Raw genomic sequence first — 26,262 nt, forward strand, 5'->3', positions numbered from 1 at the left:
TGGCATTATTAAGTCAAAACACGATAGCTGAAGTGGCAGTATTGCACTGAGTTGCAATAAGGCTGCATTTGTTTCTGTCATCATACAGCTCCATTTTAAGTTTGTGGAAACAACTTACTTGTAGGAGCACTCAGTAGATTTAACAGGTGGGCAAGCATACTGAGTATGCCATTCAAACATGTAGGTGCAATCTGGAGTTTCCTTCAAAAATACAGGCTGAAAGAACAAAATACAAAAGGAATTTACTTTCTCACTTAGACACACTGAAGCTACCAAAACGTCTCAATCTTCCCTCAAGAAGATCCAGGAACTTGTATTTACATATTATCTTAGAGCCACACTATGCCTCTAACCACCTGAAAGTATGGCTGCTCCCAAACCTCAGTTTATCCACATGCACACTTCTGATAAAAGGGGAGCCATTAGGAACTTCTGCTTCCTCCATGAAATAAGGGGAAGAAAAAAAAGTAACTCTAGGCACAATTGTTTAAGAACAGGAAGGAAAGCACAAGTACAGAGAGAGATAGAAGAAAGTAATCAGCTTATTTTGGTCTGGCCATGTAGTACCTGCTTTCCTGCAGATTCATCCTCTTACCTTTTATTTCTTACAAAGAAGCGGCTGTTATTTCTGTGAGAACATCCCTTCCCAACATCTCCAAGAGCTTTGTTAATGGCAGGTATCCCTTAAAGGAACAACATGCCTTGACTTTCCTGGGGCATGACAAAGGTACCTTCCATAAATAGGAAACTCAAAACACTCTTCATTTTTTATTGCCTCACAGGACCTTTCAATCTCCTGCCTAGTCTGTAAATCATTAGGCAGTCCTTGAAGAAAGCTAGTTCATGTTCTTCACCCTACCCTTCCACACATTAAGAAGAGGGCAACTCTGGAAGACAGTACATACAGGAAGCATACGTTTTGTAACTAACCTCAGATGTAGTCTTGTCACAATAGAATAATATGGCAGTTGATCGTTCATATATTTTATGACATTTTTCTCCATTAGTGTAATTAATCATTATTAAACCATTTTTGAAAGTCAGTTTTTCTGTAAGCAAGCCTAGAAGCAAAGAGGTGAGAAAAATAAACAGCTAATCCAGTAAATACACGATCGCAGTAATGCCTCTGGCAACAGAGTTACACAGACAGCGATAACATGCACAATAAAGTACTGCAGAAAGACCTCAACCTTCCTCTAAAACTTGTGACCCAGTTATTGAATGAGTACTACTCCAGTACAGCAGGGTTGAGCTCACTTCTAATTGTGTGTCAAGATAACTATAAACATGACATTTTATTTGCACATGAAGCAAAAGTGGTAGGGTGCTTTATCTTATAAGATGTACAAGATTAGAAAGAACCCCTCTTGTATCACATAATAGCTTCTATTACACCCTGGTTAATCTTCCCATTCTCTAAGTTCCTTCCAATCAAGTGCTATACCTGCTACTTTTCTGAAAGTTTTGTCCATCTTCTTTACTTGACACGATGAGACAGCGTGAGCCTCTGGTTTGCAAGGTTCTGTTATTTCGCCACAAACTCTGAAGTAGTAGTCATACTCATCTGTACTCACTTTTATGTCTTTATTGGAAAGTGGCTTCAGGTTATAAACATGACCATACCTTGGGTCTTTCACCTGGCAATCCTCTCCTTTAAAGAAAAGTTAAGAATTTAAAATACAATTCAGTATCCATGATCTATGCCAAATACACTTAGGACAATTAAGGCTTACTGGCACAAGTAAGGCCACAAAAATGAGTAGCTGGCACTTTAGGGCAGTGACACCGATGAACCATTTTAGTCCATCCAAGTAGCTCGTTTTGGGAAGTCACCAACATCTAGAACTATGAGACTAAACTACAAATAGAACATTTCTTTTATAACTTCCACTAAAGCAAGATGCAAAAGTCACACTGTAGTTCAAAAACTACCTCAAAGTGCTCTCACAGGTTCTTCCTTCAGCCATGCTGAAGGTTAAGTACAGAATCAGAGACACTAAGTCGAGTGCTTGCTTAATTATCTGGAAAGAACAGCAAGGCCACAAGACCGAAGCAAAATTTGTCCCAGATGTCAGTCTTGTATCTTAACAGCTATGAAGTTTGCCGAGTTAGGAAATAATTGATCATAGGAAATGTTAGCTACAGCTTATGGGTCTATCAAGATGTATGCAGAAAAGGTTGGGGAAAATTCTAGTTTCCTGAGTGTAATCAGCTGATATACATCAGTAACTTTGCTGCTGATCAAGTCCTCAGTTTTAAAGTGACCCTTTGCTCAATATTCTGAAGCTTTTATAAAAACATCAAATTGTATCACATGATTGTTACACTCCCCTCAATCACCCAACAAGCTGGTACCAACTTAACGACATCACATCAGTTTCCCTCCCTTCAAAACCACAAGTCTTGTCACCAATGTCCTGCAAAGTAATTGTGTGCTACAGAGCAGTAGCTTGTAAACATTTCTCTTATGCCACATGAGATCACTGGCAGTTTCAATAATGTCTAGGACTGTTGTCACAGATCCTTTACAGGAAGTCTGGATGTTTTATAAGGCATTACCTGCAAGTTGCAGAACAAAGCATGCAGAGAAGACACCTGCATGCTCAGCTTCCCATCTAAGAGCCAACCAAGTACCAGAACTAGAACATGGATGTCCTGGAGTCAACTGTAAACTCTGGTACTCTCCCCACTGGTCTCTCTGCCATTGTCTAACGAGGGTCAAGTTTACAATATAGATTCCAGCCTTCAGTGGGAAACAGGGAATGACTTGTCATCCTTGCATAGGATCAACTCGTTCTAATGAAGCCTGATACTTTATGATTTACAAGACACTAGCAAGTCTGCCTGTGATTTAACAAGGTAGTACTATGATTTGTCAGAGACAGCATTATTCTTTATCTTCTTTTCCTAGATAGGGAAGCACATTTGCCTGTCATTCTAAGTTGTACTTTTAATGTTTGATGTAACTCTCAGTTGCCTTGAAGCTCAGAAGAGACATCCCTCCACAAGCCAGCACCTTTTACTGAAAGGTTCACAGGGCAAGAAACAAATACAGCTTCACTAAGTATTTACTTCTTGTAGATTTGTTTGATATCTTAAAGCTCAAGTAACTACACTTACCTTCTGCTTTGTGAACAGGACATGCTGCCAAGGTTCTCCAAACAAATACAAACTCACAGTCATCCTCTTGCTCAAACACCGGTGATCCCTACAGAAAAGAGCCATATGAAGGAAGCTTACTAACGATTACATTGCAAGCCTCAAAAGGTACATGCAGAATCCTTTTTTACTGTAGTTGCACAGTCTAAAATCTCTATCATCAAATATCAGTACTCATTTTCAGCAAAGAGCTGCTTTTGGTGGCTCACAGGATTCCATGACAGAGTTCACTGTTGTGTTCTACGGGCTCAGGAAAGCAGTTGTAAGGAGAGACAAAGGAAAAGCCTGTATACAAAATATTGCTTTTTAGAACCAGCCTCTCCATTCCAAGAGGAATAAACACTGCCTATTTATTTTCTTACAGTAAGTCCAAGCTCTAAATTCCTCATTAATAGTAATTGGCACAGAAAATTACCATTGTTTGATCGCACTGGAAGATTATACGTGTAGAATAACGCTGCTTATCTTTGCATATGTCACCATTCAAGTAGATAATGCTTAATGACCCATCAGTAGCAGCCTGTGGGTTTATCTGAATGACTCCAAGGTTCTTGCTTTTATCATCGTATTTCACACAAGATCCTATGGCACCACCTACAGGAAAGTGAAAAAGCCTGTATTTTAGTTCAAAGCTTTGACAACTATAGTTAACTTTATTGTTAAATAACATAATGGAGTAGATTTAAGAGAGCTTTAAGCATTAAAACAGACTGTCTCAAACTCCCGAAGCAGAACACAAAAGAAGTGCCTTCATAAATACAGTTAGAGACATTGTGTGCCTAAAGCCTTTGAGGAATAGAACAAGTTACTGTCCCGCACTCACTGAAATCTTTAAAACTGCACTAACAGACTGATAGAAGACTACAGCAACAGGTTAAATAAATCAAACGTAGCATAAGCTTCTCATTCCGGCCTCATTCAGTTAGGAGTCTTCCATAACATTTTTTTTTTTTTTTAAAGAAGAAAGGAAAGTTAAATAAAATCAAGGACACTGGCAAGTACTACCCTCAATGCATTTTTCCAAAATGCATTCCCACACATCTCAATTCAAGAGTCCTGATGAGCTTTAAGACTGCTCTCAGTTTGAGAAAGTCTGTTTATTATGCCCTTGACATACCTCACCTATGCAAGTGCAGTGGTTGAACGGGCAGGATTCAAGAAATCGAACTAAAATAACCAGGGATGTCATTCTGCATATTAGGTTTTGCATCAGAAGTCACAGGTTAAGAAATGCTTGCCACTTGACTTACCAGGGCATCCAGGCACATAGGGCAAAGGCTTGCAGACATTCAAGAAGAATGTTTGTTTCTTTGCTTCCTTTGAAGTGTCTATAGCAACCCATGGTTCACCCTCTTTGCTCAAGTCACTTAAGTCATACTCATTGCCAGCAGCATCTGAAAGAGATGCGGTACATACAGTAAGCTGAAAGACAACCTATTAGATACTTGCAGCAGTACTGGGTTTGAAATGATACAAGTTTCACTGATGAATACACACAATTGAAAGTAATTTTCAGAATCACATTAGATATCCATTGAGAGAAGGTACTGTTGCCATAAAAAATACCACTACACCAAATGTAGAACAGAGTTCACTTGACAGTTACTTCCCAAAAGTAACTGCTCCACAGTTCACAGGTGCACTTTTTCCAGAGGCCGATACTAAATTAACCCACTTTCTTCAGGGTTGGGCTGAAGCAGCACCCAGTCATGATAAGGATTAAAGGTTTTCAAAGTAATTATCAGCTCTTGTGCATATCACTATGTTCCACATTAGCTTCTTGCCTGTCTTCATAAGTTAAGCCTGCCTCAAATAACTTAACCTCCTCTCCCTCTCTACAACTTCTGTGAAGACTTCAAGTCCTGCAAGTGTCTTCACAACAGGTATTTTCTTAAAGCCCTCCTCTGCAGAAGTTTGCTGCACAGTAAATCCTTCCAACATTTGTTGGACAGAGCCTACCCAAATCCAGGTACTTACCTGTAACCTGGCAATCTACAGGAGCAGGAGCACAGGCCAGAGCTGTGTGAAACTCAAAAAAAGTATCATGGATGTTCAGCACACTGTTTATCTCTTCACGCACAAACTTAAGCTCTCCAGGATATGAATCATTACAAATGAAAGTCACCGTGAACGTGTCTGATGTTCCTGTAAAACAAACATTTACCTGCTGCTGGTTCACTCGGGAATATTTGAATATAAGTTCAAGCTAACATTTGACTTCAAAGAAGGCTTGTGTATTTAGTTAAACCATAAACAATAACGTAGTGTGTTCCTCGAAGCAGTCAGTAATAAGAAACTGTTAGAAAATTTTAGAGACCTGTGCTAAATTGCCTAGCAGCCACAACTGTCTCTCCAAATGGGAGACCAGAATGCCTTGACACATTGAGCATAATTACCTTCATTGACCTGTGCTTCCTAGGTCTTTGACACGATATATTTGAAGAAACAGAAAACCTATAAAACATCAAGTCAGCTGTACCATCAATCTCTAAATTACAGGACACATAGCAAAGTGTTAGGTTTGAGGGTTTTGTTTGTTTGTAAGGAGTTCAGTGTAATGACTACAGAACAAATAATACTGATGCTATTTAAGCAGCATATGTTTAGTTCTGTTTAGTCCTCCTTTCCACAGCCCGTAAGAAATGTTAGAGTTATGGGGGTGAATAGTATTTGTCATCAGTGTATCCTAGTGTTATCAAAATCGTAGAAGCTCTCAAAGCAAAAAACATCAGAGTTCCATCACTTGTTTCCCGTTTAATATTAAGTACAAAAATGTCACGACTGGGAAAACAAGAGATATCACCATAGCAACTTGTACAGAGGACAAACATGCAGGAGCATCTGAGGTTCCTGAATCCAAAATCCTGTTTTCCTAAAAACCTTTTGTTGTTAAGGTGTCATATGCCTTTCTACGAAAACTCAGTTTCCGTACAGGTGGAGAGCACGTAAGATCCAAAAGCTAGATGCACGTTTTTCATTAGTCTTATCTGCAAAACAGACTTAAATTCATGAAGTAGGTATACATGAAGTACTAGAGCACTTACTCAAGAAATTCCATATAAGAGAGAATACGCTTACTGAAAAATGACCTTTCAGATATGAAAGCACTTTAGAGAGCATTAGTCATGAAGCTGCAGCTTAAAGCAATGACTTCACTTAGAAAATGACCCAGAGTTCATTTTGCTTGTTTTCCCCATTTGACTATCCATTTCTCCATGCAAGGAGCAATATTTTTCATCTACTCAGTAAGAAAAAAAAAATCCTGTACTGTATTTGGTCTCTTTCCAGGAGTTTTGAAATGCACATGTATTACTGAAAACTGAGCCATTACCATTCTTCATGATTTGATTTCTTCCTAAAATTTTCATATGAACTAGCTTTTTAAGTGACTAACACCAAGCCCAGTAGGTTTTAGTACATGAACAAAGGAAGGAGTGAAGACCATTCACAGAAAATTTGTACAATATCAGCACCCATATACACTGCATATTTCCTGAACTCACCTGATTGTACACGAAGAGGACCTCTATAGGTAAGAGTTAGAAACCCTTCACCAGACAGATACAGAGTTTTGTCCAATTCCACCAGCCTCACCGATGTCAGATTTTCTGCTTCACATCCAGCAGCTGTTTTGCCATCGATTTTACCACAATCTGGCATGGGCCCACAAATGTTTAGCTAGAAGTTTTGAAAACATGTGGGTGGGTGTACACAGTATTAATGGCATCAGAAAAATCAGGTCCACATAGCCATTTCTACATCAGTAAAACTCACTTGTCAAGAACTATTTCAAACAGCATGAAATATCTGTCATTTCTAGACTGCAAGACAGACAACTATAATACAGGAATGATACCCTCAATATTCAGCTTACAGGGTCCACAAATTCTCCCCACTAGAAGTACAAGATATGGTTTAGCAAGCTTATTCTTAGACTAAAAACCCTATGGTACTATCTGTGAACAGCCTAGGACTACTGATACATGCAAATTGCATTAAGAACACTGATATGGACAGATTAAATCCCTTTCTAGGCTTCCACTGTCCATTTCTTCAGCACCAGCACATCAACTGGTATTATGCAAGAGTCCATAACTGGAAAACCATGCATAGCCTTGAAAGTGTGGCTACCTTATGTTTGCTAAGAACCAGAAGTTCGATGCTTTTAAGACCATCCGAGATGAATCAAGTTATTTTCCATTCCTCCCCTCAAGCACAGTACTTTCCTACCAACTCAAATTTTGTAAGAGGACTGAGTCAAAGCTCCACTTGCTCACTAAGCAAGACTGGAAAAATGCAACAACAGCATCCATAAGCAACAGATTGTACAGTCAGAATCCTTACCAAGAACGTCTTCCCAATGCCAGTAGCCATATAGCCTTTTCCAGAAGCTAATGGCTGCAGATTGAACAGAAAGCCAGTGTTTGGATCTCGCACAGAGCAGGACTGAAAAAAAAATTACGACAGCATTATTTTGTCCTTCTGCGTTTCTTCTATTTAAGTTTTACCTCTAACTTGTTTAAAGAGCCAAAGTAGTGATTTACACATATTCCTAGCCTGCGTACCAATCAGCAACTTAATCTGGACAACCAGAATACAGCTCTGGCAACAGTAACACTTCATTCAATTCTTTTGCACAGTTGTCCATTGACATCAGTCACATACCAACATATCAAAGTGCAATTTAACAGATGACATCTATCAGGGTTAGCTAAGAGCAAGAAAATTTTAACTGAGTTTTCACACCAATATGGTTATGTTGAGACCTGTAAAGTAGAAGCAACTGAGTAGCTCAGTGTAAAAAAAGCCTTACTTGATGATCACCCCACAAACAAGGACAACATATATCCTTACACATAAACTCAGTTTTAGTAGCAACCTTATAAGGGAATGAAACGTTCGGTGCCACAGCAAGTAAGTTGTTCTCAAGAGAGAACACTTGAATACTTTGGTCAGAAGTTACACAGGAACACTTCAAAAAGAAAGCAGTAACATATCACAAGACTCCACCATGATCAACTTCAGACTTCACTGTAGTTAGTTTTCTCTAAGAGTCATTTTAACACAGCAACCAGGAGTGCTAGGAAAAAAAAAATAGTACATCGAGATTATGAATACAGTTATATCCCCTTTTCTCACCTGAGAATCATCTTTTGTTTCCTTGATTGGACAAGCAGCTTCAGTTTCCCATAAGAACGTGGCCACGCATTCCTGAATAGCTATAAACCGTGGGCTGCTACTCTGGAAAAAGATTGCAGAGAGAAAACCAGAGTAAGTGTAACAGCCAACACCTTCTCATGTTTGAGATTCCACTTTACGAGAAACTGTCAGGTTCTTCTAAAAGACTTCACTACAAATGCACACAATTCCCACCCCTCTTCCCTCTCCCCTATTTATTTTGAAGGTCACCGCTGAAAACTTTGTCTAACTCAACACTTAGCATGTCATTAAGCTTTAGCAAAGAACTGAATGTGACATCCAATTATTCAGATTAAATTCAATACTGAATCTAGACATGCATAACCAGACCTTGCCTCAGTCTAAGCTTTGAAGAAGTTTGGGGTATAATTCATAGTCCACTATAAAAAAAAAAGTAAAAATCAAACAACTCAAAACTCTGGTAGTTCAGATAACAAGGTAACAGGAGTATTAATTATATACACTTCATTTCAGTGTTTTCAGCAAAAGCAAAGCAGTTCATAACTGCTCCAAGTCACAGATTTTCACCATATCTCTTGGGCTGAAGATCATGAGAGTGAGGGGAGTAAGACCTGCAGATTCACAAACCAGCAAGAACAAGTCTAGGCAAGCTTCAGTTTAACGATCCTCTCAGTCTAAACTTCAGTATGTGGAGTTGTATCAGCAAAAGCTTTATAGATTTAAGAACTCTGAAGGTACCTGAAGGTACACTTTACAATATTCTTCCTCTTAAGAGGGTCTGCAATGTTTGCATGTATAACTTCTCAGTCTTAAGTCCCCGTGTATTTTTTATGCTAATTAGATTAGTCTGAGATATCACTGTCCACTGAGGCTGATAGTTTTTAACTAGTTCTTGCTTATGATAAAATACTCAGTCTGAGACACACGCTTCCCTAGCATCTAAGTCAGCTTTGTTTTTACACCTCTATCTCCCTTGTCATGAATCCTTATGTAGCTTTACTTTATATGATGGAAAATCTATGATGAAGCAACAACTAAAAGATCATTTGTCCTTACAAGAGTGCCCTTGGAACAGATGAAGTGGATGGTGGTGGTATAAGTAGTTTTCTTGCCATCAGCATCAATGCACACAGAGCCATTTGCATAGGTTAGAAAAATGTGTCCAGGTCTTTCAACTACTAGTTGTTTGCTGGCAACACCAAGATTACTAATAGAGGTGACTTCAGAGTAAGAAACCTAGAAATAAAGAAAAGCATGTCAAGCAATTCTAAACTCAAGTGAGGAGTTATAGATACAGTCAAATGAAGAAAATTCCTACTACAATAATCTTGTATACAGAAGGTTATCTTGAGAGTTTTGAAGATAACAAAGGTGTTGAGATCCCCCTACATTTTTTCCTCACTCTGTACTTAAGTTTCACATATTTAACAGACAAGCTCCACAAGCAGGCATGGTTTGATTTTTTTGTTGTTGTTGTTTTTATTTTTAGTACAATAAGGTGCCTGTAGTGCCTCACAACAGCTGTCCTCATCTCACCAGCTACACAGCTGAGGAATTTAGGGAGGCCTGTGCCTCGTGCGCAGTAAGTAGGATTTAATTTGTACAGCTCTTTAAAACACAGTATGTGGAAGCCTCCGGGCATTCTTAGAATTGACCTTAGGGATCTGCCATGCTTAGCAAAGCCTAAAAAGCACTATCAGAAACTGAGCGTTAGAACAACAGTAAGTGCTACTACCAAGGTCCAAATTATCTTCACTTCTGCAAGATAACTGGTGTTTCCTATTTTTAAGAAACTATTTTAAGTTAGTGACAGCAACAAACAGAGGAATACGCTCCAAAGCAGCTCTGTCCACAAAGACTTCTGCTTTTTTTTTTAGCAACTCCGCATTTAGGTTGACCCAGTGTGCTCACTTTTTACTCCAGTGTCTTCTGCAATGAAGTAATGAAGCCCTAATGCGTCTCCACATGTAAAGTAAGTAGCCTTACACAACAAGGACTAATGCAAGCACTGGGAACTAGTAATATTTAGCTCAAGTGCCATAATGGTCACGTACAGATTCAGGCACTCAAGACATCCTCTTCAACAGTATGGAGCGAAGGTGTTCTCTCCGTTGTACAGAAGGAATTACGACAGGTTGGTGAGCCTCTAGTTCAACTTTCCCTACAGCTTTAAGTAGCACTGAAGCCAGGCCTTGGGCAAAGTGTCCATCCAGCCTGTCAGCACAAACAGTCCCATGATAAATTGCTACACTTCAGGGCAATGCAGAAGCCAATAACCACCACCTTTTTTGTATGCTTGGCAGCTTCTGCCTAATCTACTCCTCAAAGCCAAAGAGAGCTCAGAGGTGGCTGACAACAAATCTTTAAACACATTTTTCCACAGTTCAATCTAGAAGAAGCCAGAAGCAAGACAGAACATCCAGGCGAGCAGCCTGTTCCTAAAGCAATGCTAGCAGTCTCTGAGATGGCAGCAGTTTACACAGGAGAGATGCAGTTTGTCTGCCTCTGCAACACAGGACAGAGAATCATGCATGTCAAACACGACATTGGTACAGTTGTAAAAATTAAAGCTTTGGTCTTTGAAGAGGCAGACAGGAGGTCTACCATTCTGCAGTGATTACGCCAACATTATGGACACCCAGAATACCACTGTATTTTGCACAAAGAACCCAAAACTCATGTGTCTATCTTGCATACCCCTTAATCTCACTCACTTGGCAAACCAGCTCTGAGCTGGGATGGAAAGACTACTCACATGATCATGCTGATATTCCATCTGACAGACAGATGCTCGCCGGTCACATCCTGGGACAGCAATCAGTGGTCGACAGATATTTATGTAGTATTTCTTGCGCTCGCTTGGTCTTGAATTATCCATGGCATACCAGTTTTCACCTCTCTTCTCAGACTTTGCTAAGCTGAGCAGGAAGAGAAAGTTCTAGGCTAAGAACATACAGTCTTCATAGATTCTCTCTAACTTTCTCTGGCAGCCTCAAGAAACAGAGCAACCATAAGGCATTTCAGAATAACTTTTTCCCCTCATTTTTAAGTGTTACAATTAAAAAGAATACTCCTAGGCAGTAGAGCATGGTTGACAAAGTAGTAAGTTTTTATTAAGCAGAACCATCACAAAAAGTCAATTTACATCTTAGGAGGCAAGTCAATATACTAGACGGAAATACTGCCTTCAGTTCAAGAAACTTGCAGTTAAGATTGTCACAACAGATGACGTTTCTAGTGCTGTCTACATAGTAAATCGACTTCATCCAGTGCTAAGCTATCAGCCAGAACACTCAACTATTATAGCCAAGTTATGTTATATATGTTACTTTCCTACCTGGACAAATCATATTGGTCCATGGTGTTGGGATCAGTCACAATGCACTCCAGCGGCATTTCAGGACAAGCGTATTCAGTGTACCACCTGAAGTTGTAGGTATAGTTATCTTCTATCTAAAAACCAGCAGAATAGGTCAGTGAGGCTTTCCACACAGATTACTTTGTGACTCACAGCTACTCCTTTATATGTTAAGCTTGTTATTTCCGCTTGGTTTTGGGATATACCTTCTCAGACTGATTTGTGTAGGTCTGTTTTGTTGTAGATCTTGTCATTTGCTGTGTCACAAAGTATAGTCTTTCCAAAAATAACAGAACCAAAGCAACTAGAGCAATGTAACTGCTGTCTGCTGTGTCACAGGACACACAGTCCTACCACTTATTACTTCTCAGACAGTTTGGGTTTTTTGAGCCAGAAATACAAGATGATCAAAAGCACTAGTAATTACACAGCCCAGAGATTAGAGAAAAGTGAAGTAAGAACCTGGATCTAAATGAACAGCTTACTGTTCAGTGATCAAGACAAGCTTTATGGCTGCAAAAAGAGGCAGCTATACCAAGAGAAATAACTATTTCTCCTCTCTTGGTCTGCTCTGTAGATACTGGATATTTCCATCCATGAATCTCTGCTTGCACTGGCCTAGCAACCATTATTGTCAGGATTTTGGGATGGAGATCCTTCCCTTCTTCATACAGAACTTCTTACCTGATATTCAGGCTGACCTATTCCAGCCTGACGGTCACACAGGAAAGTTACAAGAGTAGATCGCTGTGTTTTCTTCTCATCATTGTATGCTGTACCATTTTTGTAGGTCAACTGAATCAGACCATCATAATATGACAGTTTGGAACTGGGCAGTCCAAGACTCCAAAACTGATCCTTACTAGAAAAGAAAAAGCAGGCTTTGAGACTGAACAGAATGCAAAATTAATTCCTTCTTTAAGAGAAATCTTACAAGTAATAAGCACACAGGTAAGTTTATAGAAGACACCACAGTAAGACAAAAGGATTAAGTAAGGTTGACTAGATATAAGTGAGCTAGGATGAATAGAATACTGCCAAAAGGAAACTTAAAACATGAACAGGTGTCCTTCTTTGAAAAATAAAGTTGTACCTTGCTTAGATATCTAGAAAACTTTAACACTCCCTTCTCTAGAGGAGGGATAAAAATATCAAATTCCCATTCCCCACAGTAGAATTCAAACTGCAAATACCCTAATGCTGGGCTCAAACTGGTTCCATGCAAACACACGTGGACAGTGAAGACCTAGCACTGTACAACAGCAAGTCTTCTGACTCAAGGAAGAAAACTGCCTTTACGTGCTCTTAGCTCAGGACTAGCTTTGGTTCAGGGGGGTTTCTTTACTCTGACTTAACACTGGCTCTATCAGACCTAGCCTGACCACCTTCCCCTGAAGGTTTTTAGTGTCCACAGTGAAATCACTTTCACTGGAGAGTAACTCGGATAGAGCCAACTCAAGTACAGCTGCATGTGTTTGCACTGTATCACATCTCTGGCAACAGGCTGACCTGGAACCTGAAGTATACAGATACTATCTCAGACATAGCTTGTAGAAGGTAACAGCAATGATGCTGTTAGAGTAGCAGTACACACTGGGATGGTGCCTGCGCAGCACTTTTAGTAATGGCAATACGGTGCAACACACAAGCTCTGGGCTCCACCTCTGCCTAAGACAGCCACTACTCATCCTCAGCTCAGCAGCGCTTCTTTAGGCCAGCTCCTGGAATCCAGCTGACCCTGAATCCAAATTGTGGGTTGGCTTAATACGGCTGCAGCAGTTAATCTACACCTTACAGTCCCTATGGGAAACATAAGGGGGAGCAATGGACACACTCATTCAATCTCAAAAACCAGCCTAAACGAGATTACATGTGTGTGCACTTTGCTTGAAACAGTTGGCAACATAATTATTGCACTACCAAATAATATTTTGCATGCAAATTACCTGAATCTATTACAGGCAGCACAGTAATTACTTTACATGCAAATTGTTCACTGTTACACATAGACACCGCATCATGCAACAAATGATCTTCTATTACAGACAACCGAATTAGTTACTCACCTTTGTGTTACTTGGCATGCTGCTGTTTTTGTGTGACACAACTCATCCGGCACACTGCCACAGATGTTTATGTAAAACAAGTATTCAGTAGTATTAACTATATAGTGCCCATTTTTCTTGGCCAGAGGTGATAAATCAAAAGAGAAGCCTAATCAGGAAGGAATAAACTTTATCAGTTTAATTTTTTCCTGCCATGTCTCACAGGTTTTGATTCTACCAGTCACACAGCTAGTTCACTTCCCCCCAAATAACCCTCCTTCCATGTAATTACTGTTCCAGAAACAATTTGGGCATACTAAAAGCATGCTTTCTTATACAGAGATATTTACTACAGTAAAATGCACATTACACCTATTTTCCTCCACACACACACTAAGGGAATATTAAGCTCATGCTGTTCTGATCTTCCATACACATGTGTTTAAACTGCTGTGCTCAAATGCGTGTGCTTAGACTTAGACTGAACTTGCTTTGTTCTTGCGCATCAAAAGGACTCAGTGTTGTGACAGAAATTCTAATCTGCACGACCTTTCAATTTGCTGAACACAAATACATACCTGCCTGAGGATCAGACACTTGACAGTTATCTCCTTCAGTTTTAGACAGGACACACGCAGCAGCAGTATACCAATCAAATGCGTATGAACATTCACCCTCAGACATCAAGATTGGAGCACTTTCTAGATCACCTGGTATCACAAGAGCAATGTGTTACACATACAGACAGTCAGGCTGCCAAAAGAACTATGAAATTAAGCCTAGGAACACTAACTCCTCCCCAACAGCAGACCAAGATTAACTGTTAAGTACCTCTCCTCTGAAAATGAGGACTAAATAGAACCAAAAATTCCTTGCACAAACTCCTTGCATCCTCCTCCCCAGCATAAAAGTTTAGCCCAGGGGTAAAGATGCACTACTCAGTCTGTTCCAGAGTACTATCACACTCTTTGAAAAAATGTTTGCTTTGATACACAAACCTGGTGTTTTGCTACAAAGCAACAGCTTTATTAGGAAGTAGTGCATAACCTGATCCTAACAGCCAGCACATTTGGAGGATTCAGCTTCCTCAGGCTGAGGTAGAGGAATACAGGTTTTCTATTTCCCTGGGAGATGGTTAAACTGGTGGGTTATTATATGGAGATGAACAACATTAACAACTTCTGCAAATGCTACTGCTTCTCGTAAACTGCAAGCGGTTTAGACACAAAACATACTTATTGGAAAAGAAGGTTAAAGTATCTCATCTCAGTTCAGAACCAGTCTTTCCCATTAAGACAATCTAGGGATAGAAAGTGCTTTGTATAGCTTCCAGGTATTTGTGGAGCTTTAAACACTTAAACATATTTTCATCATGTTTGGGAGAATCTTAGTTCAAGAGACTTACTCAAGGGTCTTTAAAGAGTACTTGTATAAAAGGTGAACAGAGCTAAATACCTGCAATTACATTGCTATCATCCTAGTAAACAAACCACAATGTCTCAGCTTTTGCTTAGAAAGAAATAAAAGACAAAGGCACATGCTAATATTCAGCACTCATGACTGGGCATATTAAATGACCTGCAGTTTTTAACTGGATCAGAGAACAGGGTGCGGATATTCTCACCTGGTCTGCACATTAGAGTGACGACAGTTTTGATTTTTTTGTTAACACCACAACGGTCTCCATTCGAATAGATAAGTTGAATATTTTCTCCAACCTTTTTAGGAGAAGATACAAATGTTCCAAGATTCTTACTCCTGTTTTGTTTATCTGTAAAGACAGTAAATACATCACTTTTGTTTCCCTGGAAAGAAGTGAAGTTTACACTATTAAGAGAATATTAACTAGCCAAATGAAAGTCTTAAGAAAGCATATGATTAGGAGTTTGTTTTTAACCTCACCAAAACCATACTACAAACCCTGGAGGACAGTGTAATGCCATTCTTTAGTTAGAAAAGACTACTCGCATAATTTCTTCTAGGGTTTTTGGGAACACAAGAGAAAAGTTCTCCTAACTTCTGTTTCCTCAAATAACTGAAGGCACTCAGGGCAGCCAACTCCATTTGCAGAGGAAGTGCCAAGCCTTTAGAGCCTTATAAATAATAATAAAAATACTCACCTACAGAGCAAATAGCAGCAGCATCTGGGCAGCTGGAAGCTCCTCCTCTCTTCAGCACTTTATGGCAGACATTGATGTAATAATGCTTCCTCCCTACCTCCGAAAAGCTACTGTCCACAGCTTCCCAATTCTGGGCTAACTCTGAAATACAGGGGGTCGTTAAGAACAAGTCATCTGGCTTAATTGTTCTAGCCTCTCCATGCCAAAATGCATTTTATCACAAAAAAGGACCCATATTTAAAAACCACTTAAGATAACAGCAATCAAGGCAGTCATGGATATGGCTGCTTTCATAAGGCACTCACTCCTTTTGGGACGAGGGAACTGAACGCCAGTATCCCAGAAATTCACTAAGAAAAGCAAAAGCTGATTACTGTTCAGCTAAAGAATTGCACTAGAGATGGCACGTAAACTCAGGACAAAAGTAACTGAAAGCTAGCTTTCATTGCCATACCTGAACTGCGGATCAGAGGTGACAAGTCATAGTGTTTTCTCTTATCAGCAACTCTGCAAAGGAGATCTTCTTTCTCTTTAACACATGCATATTTTGTATCCCAAGTAAAAAAATACGTGCAGTCCACTTCACCAGTAAACACCGGAGCTCCTCTACCGTCATTACCTTAACATTGAAGACGGGTAAACAGATGTTAGTTTTCCAGTGGGGGAAGAGAAGAAAAGCAAGGAGACTTGAGGACTAGCAATGAGCAAGGAAGATAAAAATCCTTTTGCTGCACAGGACTTACATTTGTGGTTTGAGGTTGAATTTTTTTGTTTTTCTTTTTTTACTGTTGGCTAAGAAACGAGGCTCTCCTACACATCAATATTCTTGATCATCAGTGTAAGTTTAGAATAGCAGTGCCACTACACAGCACAAAACAATCCTGCCAGCCACAGAAATCAGTGCTTACTCTAACAATATTTATTCCTTGTGTCAGCTGTGGCTCAAAGCATGCATTCCTTTGAACATAAGGTCTACTAGCAAGCACAGAAGAAGTTAAACCCTGAGCAGAGCCATCACAGTATATTAAACTCACCTGCTGTTTCATTGCACTCAAAGTTTATGACAGTCATTCTCTGAAAGCCGGAACTACATGCATCCCCATTCGGATAAATTAAAGTGAGATCTCCATCAGAGTATCTGAGTAAAAAGTCAGTTTTAGACAGAAACATGGGATAAGACACAATCATGCAGTGTTCTTCACATAACAGAAGCTACATTCTTGTTTATTTAATAATTGTCTCACACAAAGGGGAAAAAAATGCTTGTTCAACATTAATACTGACAATTCTACTGCAACAAAGGCTTGCATCCGCCGATTTTTCTGGTTACTTTTCATTGATTTGTGTAAAGTTTAAAGGATGTTCTAAAGCTATTCCAGCTTTGAATAGAATATCTGTGCTTTCAGTTAGAATAGACTATTTCAGTTGGAAGGAACCTACAACGATCATCTAGTCCAACTGCCTGACCTATTCAGGGCTGACCAAAAGTTAAAGCATGTTATTAAGGGCATTGTCCAAATGCCTTTTAAACACTGACAGGCTTGAGGCATCAACCACCTCCCTAGGAAGCCTGTTCCAGTGTTTAACCACCTCTCAGTAAAGAAATACTTCCTAATGTCCAGTCTAAACCTCCCCTGGTGCAGCTTTGAGCCATTCCCATGCATCCTATCACTAGATCCCAGGGAGAAGAGATCAGCACCTCCCTCTCCACTTCCCCTCCTCAGGAAGCGGTAGAGAGCAATGGGGTTGCCCCTCAGCCTCCTTTTCTCTAAAGGTGGAATATTTGATCCCATTAGTTTATTGCATAGCTTTTTTTGCAGGTGGAAGAAGTCATACTTCCTGGAAGATTGCCCCGACAAGTCTGTTGCACGCTTACAGCCAGAATGGAAGACCATATCTAGGTGAATTTCTGCTTTGCAATGTCATGCAAACTATTGTCCCAGTACACCACTTGGGAATCCTGAAGCTCTTAAAATAAATAAATAAATAAAAAACCCCACAAAATCCTGGACTTTAGTAGTCTTGGATATGATTAATGCATGCTCTTGTAAAGGAAGCAGAGATGCCCTCTTGTTGAGGATAGCTTCTAAAACATCCAATCGTGATGCCACTCTACACGCAAAACTCAAGGAGGGCAAGAGGCGAGACAGCACAATCTGCAATTCTGACAAAGCTGATGAAAGTTTCTTCCCTATCAAAGCAATGGCCTCTACAAACCCCATCTGTTCATTTGTTTGCTAATGCTGTCCTGGTATACTGTTAACGTTTTTCTGTACAAAACTGAGCAAAAATACTTGCATTTTGTATCAAATATCGCTGACATGACAAATAAGGGCATCAAATCAAACAAAGATCAGTCATTCAGACAAGTTAACAGGGCTAAAGAGCCTTTAACATACCTTAGGGTTTGGTTCTCAAATCTTCCTGCCACTTTTTGCTGGTTATTTGAAGATTTTACTTGGCAAGATGAAGTGTATCCTGTGCTGTCCCTGCAGTTACCTGCAGTGGTTTTCCCACATACATTCAAGTAATAGTAATACTCCTCTTTGTCATCTTTGGCTAAATACGGTGTGACATAATCTGAATGAATAAGAAAAAGAAAATTGTTCTATAACACAGCAGAACAGATGTAAAAACCCAAGCATCTATAGAGGACATTTTTGCTGTCTCCAAACACAGAACTGGAAAACTGGCTAGTCACACCACAAAAGAAAAATAGCGAGCTTACCTGGAAGTTGAGTAAGTGGTCTCAAATCAATGGAGATATCATGCTGCTCATTAGTCAGAAGACAGCTCCTACTCTCCAGGTAATCCCTGTGACAGGCATACTCAGTAACCCACTCAATTTCATACCGGCAATTGTTTTTTGCTGTGAGTTTGGGACCTGCACTCTGATACAGAAGTGAACAGAATTTAAATTACAAGTACAGAGACTTATTTGAAATATAATCTTTAAAGCAACAGTATCACATTCGTTTAGCGTCAGTAATGACTAACTTCACCTGTAAATTGCTTAACAGCTGCAAACATTGTCTCTGGCCTCTCAGAAATAGGTGTTGAGAAGAAAGTAAAACAGCTCTTATTAATGATGTGGCAAACTAGAAGTCTAAACAGAGGTAAAGTATCAGGCATTAGCAGAAGGTCAACAGCAGTAACAGTACATTAAAAAGCACTTTTCCTTAACATGTTGGCAAAAGCAGAGATACGTGACCCCAAATTGCTAAGCACAGCTTGGATTGCGTTTGCCTCAGAGGAGCCCTCAAAGAAGGGAGCAGAGATCAAGTGTTCTCCGAAGGCAAAGCAGACTCTTAGACACTGGTGTTTTAGCAACTTTGATTCCCTCAGTCCAAATCAAGACTGAAAGACGTTTGAGAATTCAACAGCCAACACTCTCATCAGATGCGTTTTCTGTAGTGAAATATTTTTGCACCTCTGGGAGAAGGGGTAGTCTTGGTTTTCTTCACTTTAAAGTGAAACATTTAGAAGCTCACCTTGTTTCATAAATCTGTATTTCTGCCACTCACTAAAACAACAGGCAGATACACAGGTAAAGTATCTGATAAGTTACAGGCACAAGTAACATTAGCAATACTCTTCATACTACATGTGTGCATAGCTGTAGTGAGGTATTAGAAAGTGACAGCAGAGAAAGGCATATGGTTTATTTCTGCAGTGATGAGGACGAAGTATGGTACCTATCTAGATCAGATGAGACAAAACATTAAACCAAAAGTTAGCCAGACGAGAGTACCTCCTTCACTAGCCTGCAACCAAAAGCATCATAATACGAAATGGCAGAGCATTAGCAATAGCCACTCTGGCCCAATTTAAGGAGTGTGGGTGGCTGAGATCACCTGGCATCACATCAAAGTGATCATCATACTGCACTGAAGCTAGGGTGAAACTGCGTCCTGCAAAAACTGAGCTGCTGCTTAACACTACAGATTTTACTTTAAGGTAATAGGAGTTCATGAGCCTGCTTAGTAAATGACAGACTTTTGCCATGCAATAACACTTGGTAGCTATTTTTTTCCCTAAGGAAGGCCAGATTAATAAAGAAATAAGTTACAGACAACAGTTATAAGCATGCCCAGCCTGACTGATGATGGAAGAGTGCTCATCAGCAAGCAGAGCTCTGGGCCAAGAATTAAGACTGTACTAACTCTGTCCTATTCTCAGAGGAAAGCTTTGAACGCAGAAAAGGACAACAAAATTCACCAAAACAAGAATAAAATTTTCCCAGGGGTGTGTTCTTTCAAGTTCTTGCTTATCTCTTATAGTCTTCAAAAAGTCTTCTAGAATTTATTTAGATTCCTACACTCTTCACAAGCTGCAAACCAGGAGGATTTTTGTTCCCTTCAGCCTTCAATAAAAATGAAAGATAATGCCCATGAAAGTTAAAGACCAACCATTTAGCACAAACTAAAAAAGCAAAGTTACCTCTTCTCCCCTCTTTGATGGGCACACAAAAGTGATCGTCACTGCTGGGTTATGGTCTAGGCAGAAGTCTGGCTTTTCTTCATCACTGTATATTCTCTCATACCTCAATACCAGCCTAGAAACAGAAAATGGCAAACCAAAACTACAATTAAGACACTACACAGTGTACAGAAGTAGGATATTTTTGAAAGAACATGCACCCTTTGCTAGATACCCAGGCAGGATATACCAAAGTAGCCCTGCTCCTGAAAGATGCTTTTATAGAGGTCTTTATTCCTTTAATCTTACAGTTAACCAAAATAAAGATTAAGACAGTCCCAGCAAAATTACTTAATACAGCATCCTCTTGCACCCCAGTTTAGACTATTCTTAATGCCTTGTAACCCGTATTGTAGTGGGAACCTGGCTGATCGTCACAAGAACGCTCTAGCTTTGCTTTCAAACTGCTGGAGAGCAGATGTGATAAATACTCCGGCAACTTTTGGAAGCAATAACCACTCATGTTTTGCCACACTACTACACTTTACCACCTCTGTATGTATAATCTCTTTCCATTCTGCCCCCAGAATTAAAAGCAAGATTAACTCATTAGCAAATTGACAGAAGCAAGGCAACCGGAACAGGTCAAACAAGGCAGGAGTAGGAGAATGAAACATGGTAACTATCTGACAGGGAGAGACAAATGGCAAGATGACTTGGATGAGAAAACAAGGAGACCCAACACAACTTCCCAACTAAGTGTTACTGTTCTATACGGTGTAACAGGCAGAAGACAACAGCTTGCGTAGGGGTGACAGGCTGGCTTCAGGTTAGCCACACCTCCAACTGACCTCTCTATACCATAGGAGACAGATACACAATCATCCTACTCTCTTCCCAGGCCACCCTAGTCTGATTGAGCACAGACAACTAATTTTCCTCAAGCAATGAAGAGCTCTTCAATCCTAGCAGGGATAAGATAAAGCTTTCTCACCAAGCACTTTTAGAGTACTAGTTGCACTTTAATAGGAGAACAAGCTTGTGCTTCCTCAGATGTAAGCTTCTGCCTTGGTAAAGAACACCTCAGCCACTTGTTTCATGCTGGGGGAAAAGCCCTGCAATGAAGGACTAACAACTTCATTTGTAAACCAAAAGAAAACCCACAACCCTGACACTGAAATAACCCTGTTATTAAGCTGTTTTATTCTGCTTGTTTTCTTCAGCTTGCATCTGAGATAAAGAGAGTACTGCAGAAGTCAACAGCATACTATTGACTCTACAGACAAGGTAAGCAGGCTCAGATGACCTGATGCTCAGAAAGACCAGCATGTTAAGTAAGTCTCCTGAGCCACATTGGGTTGTTTGGGTGTTTTTTTGGTATGGGGTTTTTGGGGTGTTTTGTTTGTTTGTTTTTCTTTCAAGCTACACTTCCAGCACAAAAGGCAGCAGACAGCTCAGAGGCAGCATCAAGGAAACAGTTTCTCCTAGTCCCAGCTCTGCCACTACCAAGAACAATAAGCCTTGCATTGCTTACCCATTTCTTCTATTAAGAACTCATTAATGCAAAAATACAGAAGGGCAACATCCATCAACTTTTGTAGTACTCCTGAGCAGTAGAGCGAGCCAAATACAGTGCGTAAACCCACAGAGAGCCAAGTGCATTTACCCTGTGGGCCCTCAGACAGTAGGCAGATGGGGTCAAATCTAACTCTTCTGCTTGTGGGCAGAGAGCAGCAATCATCCCTCGCTTCTGAGAGCTTTGCAATTCTGTAAAAAAGAGTCTCTCACAATGAAGAGGAACTTTTGATCTGTTATGGCAGTACAATGGGATGCCTGAAAAAGACTCTGCCCTGCCAGTATTTGAAGAAATTTTTTCTGCCAGTGCATCAAAATTGAAGTGGTATTGATGTTAAATTTTAGAAGGCTCATCTGTTACCAAGACTGCTTTTTCCAGCCCAGATGACTGAGAAGTGTTCACAGAAGTATCACCACAAAAATCATATACCTGTCTTTGTCATGTTTCAGCTGGTCCTGTGGCTGGCCAACATCATACGCCTGACCTTCGTGTAACAAGCAAGCAGCGCTGCCAGCAGGGCAGTTTCTGGTCTCTCCACTTGAACTTCCTGTTACAGAATACAGAAAATAGAATACAGGACTCAGTTTCTAAGCCCTGCTCTACCTGAAGTATCTTACCATTTTATCTGTGGGCTCACTTCCCATTCATTGTTTTACTCTTTTCTAAAAACACCTTTAAAACGGGTTACATTAAAATGTGAAACTGGCAAGACAAAACCTGAAGTGCTTGTGATAAAGAGGGGGAAGTTCATGCTGTCCTGTTTTGGGACAGCAAATTCATCCTTCCTGCAGAAGTAGCTGCAGCTAGTTTCCAGTTGCTAGTACAGCTGCTGGATGCGTAGGGCTTTGAGAACTTCTAGAAGTGTGCCGAGTATATTTTTTTTTTCCACAGCATCAAAATGATACCAAGTAATGGGTAATCCCTCCTCACAGGGAAGGGGTTTTCCCCTCCTTTGTTTCTTATAAACCAACTTATTCAAAACTGTCAGCAAAAAGTTTCAGACTAATGGGATTTTTAAAAGAACAGACCTGCCACTAAAACTGGAAGTATTAAACCCTTAACAGGGGCACAAAATACATATTCAACTGCAGAGTAAAAAACACAGTGGGAGTATACAGCTACACTAGCCTTTTCAGCAAGTTTCAAATGAGTGATTTTGCTGGTTTAACTCCTTACATAAATAGCTCCCAACTGACATGAAAGTGCTAGCTGTGCAGCAGTACTTACCCAAGCACCTAAACACTGTTTTACATGCATCTCACAACACTCACTTGGAACTAAGCAACAGCCTTAACTGGAGCCCAAAGTAATAAATTTAGAGCACATGAAATGCTATGAACCATCTCGGTCCTATTTGGCAGAAAACAGAAGCAGCTACAAGACAAGCTGAGTTCTTCCACTCAGTCCAGTTTAAGTCAACTTTTCTAACAGTACTTGCCCATCCTGAAGGGCCATATCTCTTAACACCTCAATAGTTGAAGAGTAAGACTTGGCTTCACAGAAAGCAACTTTCAAATCATCAAAAGTAGCTTGAAACAACAGTGCAAGTCCTAAAATACTGATCTTTGGTCACAGGACAACCTCAGCTGAGGCACTGGAAAAGAACCACACTACTAGTAATTTATACACTGACAGATGACACAAGCAAGTGCTCACACCTAAGTCCCTGCAGACGTTTATAAACAAGGAATCATCATCAGAATCATCCACCAAGTAGTGTCCTGAAACTCTGATGAGAGGATTCAAGTCATGTTTCTTCAAATCTTCGTCAAACACATAGCATGGGACCTAGAACAACAACAAAAAATTACATGCAATCCATGCTACACAAGTAGGGAGAAGTTATGAACTGGCATACATAAAGCCAAGTTAATATGTGGAAAAGGTTTTTACTTCTGGAAGCTCAAATACTTAAAGCTAGGTATGCAGACTAAAATGAGGCATCCAAAGTTAGACTGTTCTGCTCTACCTTTTAGAAGAGTTTTACTATAAACAATCATTCAGATAACAAAGAATTTTGAAGAGTTATTTAAAATTCTCAGCTCCACCCAATTCCAACAGATGCTTTATATGCCTATGAAAAAGTTAGGTCTGTGGGGATTCATTTAGGGTGGGGGCAGGTGGTCAGAGTAAAATTGCCAGATGTGTGAAGCGTAACTTCTGCATGGATAGTACATACGTTACCTCTTTCACAGGCTTAAACAAGTCTTTCTTGCAAGCCACAAAGGTCCTCCATTCAAAATAGTGCACACACTCTGTTGCTGTTACAAATTCAGGGGTACCCTATTTAAAGGAGAAAAAAATAATTATTTGTAAAAAAAACCCTTCAGTTTTATTTTACATCTGTAGACAGCAAGAAGTTCATTCAAGAGATTAAGAAAAACAGAATACAGCATGTCACAGAGCAAGGGCATACAGTTTCTTAATAGCACTTGGTAACAGAAGGTTTGTTATTTAACAGCTTTGCTGGTAAACTTGGGAAGATGCACGGTGCCAAATCCTCCTCAATCTGCATATGCACCAATTCTCAAATTAGCATGTGCCAGTCCTAATAAGCAGTAATTGTACTACACCTTTTAGAAGCGCTCACTATGCCAATTGATATTGGCAGCAGCACCAGTCACATCTAGTTACTAGAAAGGAAAACACCAATACAAATGTGTATAAATAGACAAACAGCAAGGCAACACGCAGTTCACCAGTTCCCTGTCTTTTATCCTACAAAGACGACTGATTAGCAACCTCTTCTGCTGTACAGAAAGAATACCTCTGATCTCAGCTACTTAGTTTTATAGGCTCATGTTATACACATTTGTATCTATTTCAAGATGGGGGTTCTACCACAGTTCAGGGCTGGATGCTCAACTGAACGTCTCTACCTCGAGAAAGACAACAATCCGATTTTTCCATTCTCCCTCCATCATCTCAGCTAGAAGCACTTCAGCATATTTAAACTGATTCCCTCCCCGTTTAACCCTGCCATAAAAGCGTTGGAAACAAGTTGTTCCAGACACTATTACAAAATCCTTTTACTAGGTCACATGAAGAATAGGTGTTAGAACTATGCTAACTAGAAGAAGTTTGAAGATCGTTATGATCTGGTGTTACAGCTGGAGTTGAGCAATAATTTTTAATTTAGTTTAAAGAGTCATCTGCTGATGAAGAGTAAGCATTTAAATCTCTGCTGCACTGGCACTTTGTTTGAATCGGCTAAATTTCCAAGAGGGGGTGTGCAACAGCATCATCAGTGCCAACAGTGGTACGAATAAGTACTTATCTCTGATACACAAATATGTAAACTGATCACAGTCTGTACAGAATATCAAGCTGTGGTATCAGTTAAGTGTGTGGAAGGTGTAACTCCAAAAGCACGTGGAGGTGAACTGCATACACACATGCCCTTAGAAACTTTTCAGGGATCTTCACACTTTAAGCAGATTCCCACAAACAACTACTCCCCCAAAAGCCCAGCTGGATGCGTAAGCACTGTTAGTTCAACTATTTGCAGACAAAACCGAACGCTTACCATTGCCAGCTACGCTGACCCATAACACACGTCGGTCATTTTCTTCAATACTGTTCTATTAAACAGCCATGCTAGGTCCACAGCTTGGGCACAGCCAGCATTTAAACAATAGCTCTCATTGTTACAGCACTCTGTACACTGTTGACTCATTCCTCCATATTACGCTATTATAATACTACAGTGCAATCCCTGTAAAAACATTAAAGGCCAGAAGAGCCCGTGATCAGAGCTAAGCTGCAGATCCGCAATTATTTTCTACCTCGACTGAATTTTGCAAGCCACAGTAGGTAATGACCTTAATTTGGTACTAAAACATAACTGGCTCTTTCTTAAGCTATAAAGCTCAGTAATTAGTACATCCACGAATACAGCAAGTCTCCTTAAAAAGCAAGTTAGAAGCACTTGCCATTTCCATTGAAGATAAGAACACGTGACTTAGACTTACCAGTGTTTTCCCACACAGGAAGTTAATGTTGCTTTGAATTTGGTGCTGACTGCCTTGCTGCAAGCAGGTACCTGTAGTGTTGAGTTCCAGAAGAGTTTTAGAAACTTTTCGCAAGTTTAAGTCACCTAGGGTTTTAAAAGGAAAAAAAAAAAAAAAAAAGGGAAAATGTGTTATCAGAATACAGCATCTTCACAGGCTCTAATTTCAAGCACAAGACACACCGGTCCACTTGAAGACAGTCTTTAAACAGAGTACAACTGAAGACCTTCCTTGTGGTTCCTGCAATTTGGAAGACTAAATTCAAGTTAAGATAGTGTTTGATACTATCACTCCTACTTTCTCAAAGATTTTCAGCAAACACTTTGAATGTTAAGGAGCCCAACAGCAGGTGCCACTACAAACTAGTCACTGCCTTAGGAACAAGGGACTCCATCAGAAAATCATTACCAACTAG

At 40.0% G+C, this 26,262-nt stretch overlaps 1 protein-coding gene across 1 annotated transcript in view; it reads right to left on the reverse strand.

Annotated features, from left to right (window-relative positions):
• The window catches only part of IGF2R (insulin like growth factor 2 receptor), a 59,587-nt gene that overhangs the window by 19,315 nt on the left and 14,010 nt on the right, over positions 1-26,262 (reverse strand). The window contains exons 3-29 of the mRNA XM_059828160.1: positions 25,809-25,933; positions 24,022-24,120; positions 23,496-23,625; positions 22,267-22,384; positions 20,283-20,397; positions 18,571-18,733; positions 18,242-18,422; positions 16,877-16,980; positions 16,297-16,461; positions 15,843-15,983; positions 15,347-15,493; positions 14,301-14,432; positions 13,744-13,891; positions 12,362-12,539; positions 11,657-11,772; positions 11,075-11,237; positions 9,376-9,555; positions 8,299-8,400; positions 7,504-7,605; positions 6,663-6,837; positions 5,137-5,304; positions 4,410-4,553; positions 3,575-3,753; positions 3,121-3,208; positions 1,445-1,651; positions 931-1,061; positions 119-216 (exon numbers count right to left, since the gene is read on the reverse strand). Coding sequence (XP_059684143.1) covers positions 119-216; positions 931-1,061; positions 1,445-1,651; positions 3,121-3,208; positions 3,575-3,753; positions 4,410-4,553; positions 5,137-5,304; positions 6,663-6,837; positions 7,504-7,605; positions 8,299-8,400; positions 9,376-9,555; positions 11,075-11,237; positions 11,657-11,772; positions 12,362-12,539; positions 13,744-13,891; positions 14,301-14,432; positions 15,347-15,493; positions 15,843-15,983; positions 16,297-16,461; positions 16,877-16,980; positions 18,242-18,422; positions 18,571-18,733; positions 20,283-20,397; positions 22,267-22,384; positions 23,496-23,625; positions 24,022-24,120; positions 25,809-25,933 — 3,799 coding nt within the window. The remainder of the gene's footprint in view (positions 1-118; positions 217-930; positions 1,062-1,444; positions 1,652-3,120; positions 3,209-3,574; positions 3,754-4,409; positions 4,554-5,136; positions 5,305-6,662; positions 6,838-7,503; positions 7,606-8,298; positions 8,401-9,375; positions 9,556-11,074; positions 11,238-11,656; positions 11,773-12,361; positions 12,540-13,743; positions 13,892-14,300; positions 14,433-15,346; positions 15,494-15,842; positions 15,984-16,296; positions 16,462-16,876; positions 16,981-18,241; positions 18,423-18,570; positions 18,734-20,282; positions 20,398-22,266; positions 22,385-23,495; positions 23,626-24,021; positions 24,121-25,808; positions 25,934-26,262) is intronic.

The sequence above is a fragment of the Gavia stellata genome, chromosome 2, assembly GCF_030936135.1.
Source record: "Gavia stellata isolate bGavSte3 chromosome 2, bGavSte3.hap2, whole genome shotgun sequence".
NCBI lineage: Eukaryota > Metazoa > Chordata > Aves > Gaviiformes > Gaviidae > Gavia > Gavia stellata.